At 57.9% G+C, this 10,768-nt stretch overlaps 1 protein-coding gene across 1 annotated transcript in view; it reads right to left on the bottom strand.

The window, feature by feature from the left end:
- The window catches only part of LOC113202170 (RYamide receptor-like), a 10,966-nt gene extending 1,927 nt beyond the window's left edge, over positions 1-9,039 (bottom strand). The window contains exons 1-5 of the mRNA XM_052265676.1: positions 8,614-9,039; positions 6,171-6,556; positions 4,191-4,417; positions 3,555-3,753; positions 1-54 (exon numbers count right to left, since the gene is read on the bottom strand). The exon at positions 1-54 is cut by the window's left edge and continues 13 nt beyond it. Of these exons, the coding sequence (XP_052121636.1) occupies positions 1-54; positions 3,555-3,753; positions 4,191-4,417; positions 6,171-6,512 (822 nt within the window). The 5' untranslated portion in view covers positions 6,513-6,556; positions 8,614-9,039. The remainder of the gene's footprint in view (positions 55-3,554; positions 3,754-4,190; positions 4,418-6,170; positions 6,557-8,613) is intronic.
- Positions 9,040-10,768: the final 1,729 nt, after the last annotated feature.

Here is a 10,768-nt window from a genome sequence, read left to right as displayed (position 1 = left end):
CGGGAGCCAGCAGATGGTGTAGCCGGCCACCACCACCACCATCATCTTGATCATCTGCGGATCGGAGAAAGGGGGAGTGAGAAGGGCGGCGGTCCGCATGGTCTGCATACTGCACATTCCTACCGCGTAAGATGCTTGCATTAAGGGACGGGGGAGGCGGGGGCGGGCATACGTCGCATGTGAATTCCTATCCCCTTCGACTCTGAGGTGGAGAAGCGTGAGATGGCCTGGCCATGGACTTCAGTGCCCGAGCCCCTGAATCATCTCTTTGAAGATCCGCGCGCAAGACTCGGGCTCCTTCGCACCGCGCTGAGGCCGGCCGAGTCAAAGGGACCCAATAAACTGCTGCTCATCTCATTCCGATCCCTACGACCGGACAGTCCGCGAAACTTGGTCCCAAGAATGCGACGACAGTCGCTGCTTCCACTGCCCTTGTCGCCAAATACCTCCTCAGCAGTGATCTCGTTTTGCGAAAAGTGAAATATCTATAAGGGATGGCACGAAAAAAAAAAGAAAACAACGGAGAGGCGAACTGATCTCGGTGCTGCGAGTGGCGCTCTGGTCGTCTCCTAATTGAATATGAAAGACGCAGCATAATGAAAGGCGGATTCAAATGGGGAGAGAAGCGAATGAAAAGTGGCCTGCAGGAAGGCAGGGGAGGGAGAAGGGCTGGGGAGAGGAATCTCGCTCACTGGTCGCATGGCCACTCGCTTCGCTCCTCCTTGGTATGCCCCCGCCCCCTTTCTTTCCCAAAGAACCCACCCCAAGACCCAACTCGACGACCCCCCCTTGTTCCAAAGGCGTCGATTCCCGGAAGCGATCAAGCCAGATGCCCTCACCGCCTTTGCCGTGACGGGGGCAGCGAAGTGCGGACCGCGGCGGTGCGGCGGCTGCCGGCAAGAGGGGGGCGCGGGGCCTCTGCCCCTCTTATCGTGATTGGGGGACGGGACGGTAGCCGGTAAGGAGGGGGGAGGGGGGGAGGTTCCGCCAGAGACCTCCCGAGCACCTGGTAAAGTCAACGGTGCGGTACAAACGCCCCGACGCCGCGCTTATAAGGCGCGGAGAAGCGCACAGCCCTGACGAGGTGGGGCTGGGGCGGGGGCGGAGTGTGGCGAGGCAAGGGGCGGATGTTTGTTTTCGCTCTCGCCGCTGACGCGTGGCGTCGCCTGGCGTCGCCTGGCGTCGCGTGGCAGCGGAGACGAGGAGAGGTTTGCATCTTCTTGATTGGCTCCGTGTGCCGCCGCTGGCGCGAAAACGTCTCGGTGCCCAGAAAACAGTTGCCATTGATTAGAGGAAAAATGATTTACTTTGATTCGGGCTTTTTTTCGGGAAGTTTTAATTTTGTTTATTAAAGTGGCAATGGCAAAGTGCCTGATAAAAGAGCACGTTTCAAAAACCGTAGTCATTTTTGAGTTAAATGTGCACTTATTTACACAACATAGCGAGCCATGACATTGTCGGTCAGTGGCCCAATGAAGACCACGTATTGTAAGCTTATTGCGGTTTCCATGTATACTGTCCGGTTACACTACTACACGACTATTTACTTGCAGCAACGAACTACCGAACAATTGAAAGTTCAGATAACGTTTTCAGAGTTTCATGTGCTACGAGGGTCCCTAGCTACCATCGATAACATGTAATTGAGATCCTGCACCTGCGCGTCAACTCCGCGCCTTGCCCAATTTCCTCATCTGCATTTTCCCCCCTCGGCTGTCTAAATCCTTTTCAATATGGCTGCAAGGACCACTCTCCATCTCCTTGAACTGAATGGTGGCAGTGCCGCCTCTCTAACAAAGTCATTTATTTAAAAAAAAAAAAAGCTGTATTGCGACCAGCACCAAGAGGGAAGCGGAGAAGAGCACCCGCCGCTTCTCCCTCCTATGCGAGTGAGCTTGTTTATTTTTCCCGCCAACGTCTTCATCACCGACACCAGAATGTAATCACAGCCCGGCCCACGCACCTCTCGCTGAACATGATTAAAATAGGGACTGTCTAAAAAACGTGGAACAACATTTTTTTTCCCTTGAGCCGCGGGTTGTCATGCTTTATTCTCCGCCCCCCACAGGCCGTGCCCGGCCCCGACGGCCCCGCCCCTCGCATCTGCTTCTCTTCCGCCCGCTTCCGCCTTTCCTTCGTGGATCAAGAATTATCTCCGGCCATCTGTCTCCATGTTAAGGAAGTCCGCCCCGCGGTCGGGCCCTCCGCAGCCTTCATCCTACCCCCTCCGCCCCCACCCCGTCAGCACGGCTCAGTCAGTAGGTCGGCAGCAGCTCTGAGCCGGCGGCTCTGCCGACCAGGCCAAAGCCACCCTGACCTCTAAAGCACAACACACGTCGCGGTCCATCCAGTATTTGCCCCATTTTACCGCGCGCTCGCGGTTGGGAGGGGGGCGGGGCGGGGCGGGGCGGGGCGGGGCGATGCGAGGCGGATGCGAGGCGCGTCCCGGAGCCCTCACACGGAGCCGCACGGAGCACACGGCAGCCCCACGCATGGTGGCCCGCCCCCCTTAATTCCCACGGCAAATACCGCGGCGGCTCCCCGCGCCGCCGCCCTGCCAGGCTCATCCGCCCGTTAAGCGGTGCGCGGCGTGCTCAACAGCTCAACGGACTCGCACTGCGTCACCGCTCCAGCCCTTGACTGACTGGGCGTCCTCCTGCATGGTCCTGCGCTGCGGGCCCGCTAGCCGCATTGCCCGACCAAACCACATTGTTTTCTATTTATTTTTTTTTGATTTTCTTTCATTACCCGCGGAAAAGCCAAAGCGCACGTGGCGAGCGGTCCCGAACCGCGGCGGGCGCGCGGAACGCAGCAGTGCTGCGGGGGCGGCGCGGGCCGGGCCCACATGAAAGGGCCGCGACGGACTGTGCTGTGCAGCGGGGCGCGCGTGGCGCCAGCGCCGCGAGTCCTTTTGACGCGCGGCAGGCAGGGCGCGGTGTATAGGGTGGAGGGGGTCTCGGCCAGCGTAAAGCGACTTGGAACCCGTGTCCGCTGCTGGAGCTGCAGGCTCCTTCTCTGTCTCTCTAGAACGGCCCGCCCTGCCCCGCTACTTCTACTACCCCTTACCCTTGCTACCCTTCATCTCTTCCATGACGGCGAACAAGGGTCGGATTGCTTGGGCTTATTGAAGGCCGGGATAATGCAAAAGACCCACCCTGCCGTCCACGATATGAGGTGACGTGTTTTGAGTTCCCCTGGCTGGTCGGGTCGGACGGACAGGACCTTCGAGCGACCCAGCTACGACAGAGCGCGCCATTCCAGCTCCAGCTCCCCTCCCCTTCCCTTTCATACTCCACTCTCAATAGGCGATGTGACAATTATTGTGTGGCCAAAAAGATGACCTTTTGACTTCAAAGATGCCAAATTTGCCGAGACAAAATTTTACAAAATAATTGGGGCAATAATTTGTACCTGCTCTAAAAGACAATTATCCCGAAAAAAATGTTGCAATTTCGTCGCAAGTAAATCATGATGTTGATAGTTCTTAACGTAACAAATCCCGGGACAAAATTGTCCCTGCATTTTTTGTGTCAAGTAGACCCCATCTTGCTTGCCTTTCTCTTGGCGCGTGCGAAGCGTCGGTCCCTCGCGTTCTCCGCCTCGCCCGGGGTGCGCTTGACCCAGATGACGACGGCGATGCGCGCGTACGTGAAGAGCAGCACGCAGCTGGGCGCCAGGTACTGCAGCGACATGAGCACCAGGCTGTAGTACTGGCGTGACTCGGGCGACGGCCACACCTCCTGGCACACCCACCTGTGGGCAGAGCACTCTCGTTAGGCTCGGCGGCAAGGGCGATCAGAGAGCTTACCGATTTTGGCTTTTAGCGGCTTTTAGTCAACATTATCTTGGCGTTTCTGCTCACTCTTTCGCAGACATAACACTGAAATATTGGTGACTGCTGATATACATTTCTTGCAAAATCGTCGAGCAGATTTTTTTTCTTTGTTTTACCGGTTTTACCTGATATTTTTATTTTTATTTTCTGATTTTTCCTGATTTTTCCTGCTCTTTTTCTAATTTTTGAAAGAGGACGTCCACAAGTTATTTGAGTGAAGTACTCCCCTCCCACGAGGAGCGCGTTTTTCCACCGAGGGCACCTGCGACGTAAATTGCACTCGCTTGCCCGGCAGCGACAATCAGAGGTCGTGTCCGTCGGGGGGCGAGGCGAGACGGCCCCTCCACCCACTCACCTGCCGCAGGCGCGGTGCCACGGCTCGGGCTGGCCCAGGCGGCTCCAGTAGGGGATGGGCAGGGCGGTGGCGAGCGCGCCCGCCCACACGGCGCCCATGCTCCACATGGCGTCGCGCCGGCTGAGGCGCGGCCGCAGCGGCCGCATCACCGCCAGGTACCGGTCCACGGAGATGACGACGAGCGTGTAGGCCGACACGAGCACCGACACTGCCTGCGAGAAGGACACCTGCGGGCAGGGCGAGGAGAGTCGTGTCAGCAGCAGCAGCAGCAGCAGCTCCTTCGTGGTGGTGGTGCTGCCCACTCCCTCCACCCCAGCGCCGTGCTTGGCCGTGCGACGTGCCTTTAGTCGCGCCCACATAAAAGCGCGTCGTTGTCGCCGGCGGGCCGGCCGCCTGGCCGCGCATCCCTCTAATGAAAGTGGTGGCCTGTAGTGGCCGCGCCGCGTCTCTGGGCTCCCCACGACTACTACCTACCCGCGCTACCACCCGCACTGTCTTGCTTTCCGTAGCGCATATCGCCAGGGGCTGCGTTATATGAGCTGAATAGTATGCATGGCATTGAACTTACACGATGGAGAAATGCTCTGCTGGTAAAACAAAAGAGACTAATATGCGTCTTTCGTCAGGGCGCCTTAATAAAAATGAGGCACTATAACGCTCCAATCTCGCGAATGTCAGAATTAGTGGGAGTTGTAATCCCTCTTGTACGGCGGGCGTGCCAACTTCGTGGCTGTGGGGTGGTGTGTCGCTTTGACTGGAACACTCGGACCCAGATCAGATCATATCAGATCCCATTCGGTCCTCAGGCCATTTAAGTGAGTAAGAGCCCCCATTCCCAATTCTTGTTTAATTACAAATTATTCTATAAATTGTGTTAAAGGCACGGCCAGAGGTACCATGAATGTATTAAAATTCTTCTGCCCTCCCCCCCCCCTCCCCCCGCCCCAAATGAGGAAGTCGTGCTTTTGAATGGACCCCTCCCGCTCACTTTCCCCACCCAAACGAGTTCACACTAACGCTGGCATGAACCACGCTGCGCTGAGCGTGGCATGAGCGCGACTTTTTAATTGAATGCAGCTCTAACTGTATTAAATTAGGAACAACGCTCAGCATAGGGCACACCACGCCCGCGCAAGCATGAGCAGCACGAAGGTCAAAAGGAGTGTGGAGGCGGGGGACCCCGCCCTTGTCCCTACTTGTCACACCTGTCACACCTGCAGGAGCATGCGTTTTGTCTGTGTATTCAAATTTCACCTCAATGCAAAAATGTAACTATAATTGAAGGTTGTTACCACCGGTTGCCACCCTTCAGCAAACTCAATGTCTTTTGTGAATCAATTCAACCTAATTATTTCGTATCCTCCACGTATTCTTTACCCCCCTTGTCAACACACAAACCTGTACTATGCAAGGAAAGAAAATTGTGATCGGAATAACATCCTCGGAGAAATGATCTTCTTTTTTCCCCCTTTTCCGCTGCTCCGGGGCGGGCTCGCAGGCTTGAAGAAACCACAACGGCGCGGCGCGCCCGCCCGCCTCGCTCGTCTCTGCCTCCCGCCTCCCCCGCCTGCGGCCTTTCGCCGAGCTGAGCTACCAAAATATTGTCATACATAGCAGAGCGAACACGACGCCTCTGACCCTTACCACACCTTTACCAAGCACCCAGGGGCGGCAAGCCTGTCTGCAGCTGTTATTCATATTCATACCGACGCCGCAGGGCCGGGGCCAGAGCACTCTCACCGCCCCGCGCCCCGGCCTCGCCGGCCTCGCCTCGCATCCACCGCACGCGGTAGGGCTGTAATCCTCGATAAACAGGAAAAGCGCGAACGCGGGAGAGGGTAATCCAGAGGGTGATCCGTAGGCCTTCCTCTTTACATCCGCCCAACCACCCTACGACAAACTTTCAATCCTAGCAACCGATCGCTCCCTATCAACCACCACGGTGGAGGGAGATCTCTCTACACCGTGCCGTCAACTTACCGTGTGGCAGAGCTCGGCGCCGAAGGGCCAGAACTGCAGCAGGAGCGTGGAGACGAACGTGAAGGGCACGCACAGCAGCGTCATGAGCATGTCGCCGACGGCGAGGTTGAGCAGCATGTAGTTGGTGGCGGTGCGCATGCGCGGTGAGGACACGACGCAGTACATGACGAGGCCGTTGCCCACGAGCGCCACGACGAACACGCTCGAGTACATGACGGTGACGACCACGTCGCCTGTGGGCGCGAACACGGGCCGGCGCGACACGGTGCAGTTGGTCGCGTTGAGGTCCGCGGCCGCGTCCAGCTCGCCCAGCTGCAGCAGCAGCGCCTCCGCCTCCTCCATGGCGGCGGTGCGGCCCGCAGCCGACCCGGCCTGGCGCCCCCGGCCTGGACAAGGGGGATGACATGAATCCAATCTGAACTCGGGCACTGCTTGCTTTACTGTGCCACACCGTGAATTCGCACGATTGTGTTCTGACAGCGATGAATGGAAGTGGATTTGGCGTGGCACATCTTTCTCGCCGACCATAACGCACACCCTGATCCTCCCCATAGGCCCTACTCCTACTCACTCCCGGGAGCTGGTCCAGAGGGGAGGTGGCGGCGGCGAAGGGTGAGAAGGCCCCCCGCCGCACACTGGGGCACAAAATGGCATTTCCATCCCGACATATTCATGAAGTTAACTGGCGCTCCGTTCGCCCCCCCCCCCTCCGGTTCGACCCGGGCCGCGGCGGTTTCGTCGTCTGATATCGGAGGAGAGGTAAGGGGCGGGGGGTAAAATCGACTGTTCACCTGCTCCTGCTACCCGTGCCTGATTACCAATTATGGAACACCCCACCATCCGCTTCCAGACAGTACTGAGGTGGAAGTAAGTATATAACTTGTAAAACGTTGTCTATGATTCTTTTCCCGCAACATTTTGAGACATGCGTCTAGATTTAACCCGAGGAAAATAAAAATTTGAAAGAACATGGCGTAATCATGCAAATGTATTTTGAGTGTGTTTTTGCCTGTTTTGAAGGTGATTCGTCTACTCGATAAATTCACCGTAGTGTGAGCGGGCAGTCCTCCGCCCCTCACGCCATGTCTGCTGGCGACGAGAACCCACCACAACAGCCCACAACAAACACCCCAAGCCCCCGAGCCTCATCCACCCCACGCCCCACCCCCCACCCCCACATCACCTGAATTACGCAACTGCGATTCGGAGATTGCCCCCCTCGCTTTCGCCTGCTTGGCGCCCCGGTGCTGGTTAGATTAAGAGATGAAAAGCTTCTCTCTCCTTCCCCACCACCCCACCCCCTGCTCTACACGCCGTGCTGGCGTCGTCCCGAAAGCCATGCGTTATCATTAATTTTCATACTAGGCGAACGCACAAACAAATTTTTTGATGTTTACGCACATAATTTATGCCGAGGGTACGCGCTCCTCCCTCCCTCCCTCCCTCCCTGAACATCCTGTGTTGCGTGCACACACCGCCCGCGGTTCGACTAGGTGTGCACTGAGCACACTGTGCATGCGCGTCCGCTCTGCACTGCACAACAGCGTCAGTGGCGTTCCCTGCTGATGCATTCCCGGTGGCGTTCCCTGTTGCATTCCCAGTGGCGATCCCAGTAGCATGGCGATCGGGATCCCAGATATTCGAGCCGTCAGCCCTCTCTGCTGCGGCCACTTTCGACGCTAACACGGAATAATCCCGTTTAATTGCCAAAAGCCAAAGCTTATTTGCCGCTCTTCCTCACCCAAAGCCTCTCAATCAACGCTCGCAAAACTTTTTAAAAGAGAGCTAAAGATAAACCTGTGATGCGGCTCGCGCGTAAGGGATCCAGTTTTCCCCTGATCCCCCCCGACGTGATCCCCACCATGGCTCGTGGCTGCTCCCCGGCCTCGCCCGGTGTCGTATGGTAATCGCGCCAGGCCCGCCGCAATGTTTTTATGTATTTCCACGCGTGGAGTGGCGGTGGTATCCCCATCCTGCGTGCGCGCCGCCGCCGGACAAGGGAGAAAATCCGCGAGGCGGGGCGAGTCGGCATTCTCTACACCCACATTAGCAGACATTCATTTGCACGCCGACAACGACGACGACTCATTGCGGGGCTTCCGCCGCCAAACAACCCTCCCCCTCGACCACCACCACCACCTCAGGGCGGCACGACAGGTCGACGCCCTCCCCGCTCACCGCCACTGCCTTGCATAACGAGGGATGGTAATCGGAGGGCGTTGTTCCAATAAGCGGCGATGCCATCAGTTGTGGCCGCGTCGAACAACTACTGGCAACCACTAAAACACGGGCGCGGCCGGGTCCCAGATCGCCGCCGATCAAACATACCAAGTCACGCCGGGGTGTATTATTGTGTGTGTGTGTGTGTGTGTGTGTGTGTGTGTGTGTGTGTGTGTGTGTGTGTGTGTGTGTGTGTGTGTGTGTGTGCGGCAGTCGGACTCACCTGCCCCTTTAATTACGACTCTCGCTCAATCCATCGCGGCCCGCACGGCCTCACCGCATGGGGTGGCATGGCACGGCGTGGCGGAGGCGTGGCGGAGGCGTGGCGGAGGCGTGGCGGGGCGTGGTGGGGCGTGGTGGGGCGTGGCGGGTCAGCCGTGCCAATCACAGGCCGATTGCGGTGCGGCCGGGGGCGGCCGAGGTAAACACGCTGGTGTGCGGCGGCGGCGCTGGCGGCCCGGGCGGCGGGGGCACCTCGGGCTGCTGCGGGTCTTGCGGGTCCTGCGGGTCCTGCGGGTCCTGCGGGTCCTGTGGGTCCTGGCGGGCCGGCGGCGGGCGCCCTTCGCCTGCTCCTGTGCGGTCGGCCCTCGCCAGAGTGCCGCGACGACCAACTTCTGTGCAACTGCTCCGCAAAGTCCGCGCGGCCCCGCCGCGCCGGCGAGAGCTGAGAATTGAAAATTATTTTTACAATTATCATTAATTATTACAGCGAGCAGGTGCTCAAGGAGCGCATTAGCCTCGTCGAGAGGGGACCGCCCGACCCGGGCTATGATGAAACTCTCTCCTCGGGACGAAAAGTTTTGTGCTTTCCCTTTGGGCTCGGGGAGCCCTACCTCTGACCCGGCGACGGCGGCGACGTGACGGTGCCCGGACCCGGACCAGCGGTGCATGTGTGAGTCTCGGTATCGCGCTCACGTGAGCGGGGCCGGGATCGGGTTCCTACTCCACTTCCCCCTCGGCGCCGACCCGACCGCCGAGCGGCATGGGAAAAAACCACCAATTAGCTAGATTAGCTAATTCATTCGCCAATGTGGCCAGATCAGAATATAAGCTCATCAAGAAGATTATAAGCGAAGAGAGCTAAAGAAATAGTCATAACAGTTAGCAAAAAGGGAACTAGCTAAGCTAATAGGTTAGCTCTCTTGGCTAAGAATTTGCTAATCGAGCTAAAGTTGTGATCTGAGGCCAAATTGCAGAATCAATTAGCTATTTTAGCTAATTGCAGAATCAATTAGCTATTTTAGCTGATTCTGTGGTTTTTTTTTTTTGTTTTTTTTTGGTAAAATTTTCGTGGGTTTGTTGCGGTTGTGTGCTGCAGCTGCAGTGCGCCGCGCGCGCACCCGGGACCACACCCGCGGAAACAGAATACAGTCCAGGCCGAGAGATCCCTGCCTCAGCTGCCCTAGAGCTGCGGAAAAGACCCGGCCAATAAAGCATTCCGGTAAAGCTGAAATGGAGAAGAATGTAGGGAACAAGAAAACGGAAGTCACCACGTTGAAGCATGGCGATTTCCGTTTTCTTCTTCCCCGCATTCTTCTGCATTTAAGCTTTACCGGAATGCTTTATTGACCCCACGACGGTCGGCCACTCGCTGCAGCAGCACGCCGTCGGTCGCGGCCGTGGGATGGAGAGACATTCCTCGGCGGACTCCAGGTCTGTTACGTTAGGCCCTCTTGTTCCGCGCAGCAGCCTCGGGCCGAGGAGTGAGACATTGCGCGCGCGCGCACGCACCTCCTAACAAGGCACGGGATACTTTTGCAAGGCTATTAGGGCACCCTGTTTGGGGACTGATGCAGGAACGGCGGGGGAGGAGAGGGGTCGGTGCGGCCGCCTATCCCTGCTCGTCGAGTTTATTACCCCTGTGAGGCCTGAGTAATGACCCCCTGCCCTATAGCGACCCCCTTCCCTCAAACCCGAAAGCCCAACTAACGACAATGTTGTCCCAGCAGCGCCGCCCCCGCGTCGCACGCCGATACGCGAATCGAAACGTGGCGGTGAAACCGGTGGAGCTTTAAGCTTTCGGATTCGCCAGTGATCATTACTGTTGGTTGATTGGCCCCAGGAGGTTCCAAGAACCGAAATACGGTCGCCTCAATCCGACCGCCGACCGCCGCAGCAGCTCGCCGGTCGGAGTGAGACGGACAGCATCAAATCACACGGGCCAGCGGACGGCGATCGCTGCTCACCCGCCCCCGCGATGAGTAAGGAACTGCGCGCGCAACGCGACCGCCCCGGAAAAGGGAGGGGGGGGGATGAGTCGCCCCGGTCACACTTCTTCGTGTGCCTTGTTCAACCAGCTCTAAAAGGGAACCGCGTCCATCGCATCTGCCAACACCAGAGAATTGCCCTTTCGAGGCTGCCCCCCCCCCAGCTCCCCC

This window comes from Frankliniella occidentalis, unplaced genomic scaffold (genome assembly GCF_000697945.3).
Source record: "Frankliniella occidentalis isolate FOCC.00 unplaced genomic scaffold, Focc_3.1 Scaffold29, whole genome shotgun sequence".
NCBI classification, from domain to species: Eukaryota; Metazoa; Arthropoda; class Insecta; order Thysanoptera; family Thripidae; genus Frankliniella; species Frankliniella occidentalis.
This window is presented reverse-complemented; position numbering and strand designations above follow the sequence as displayed.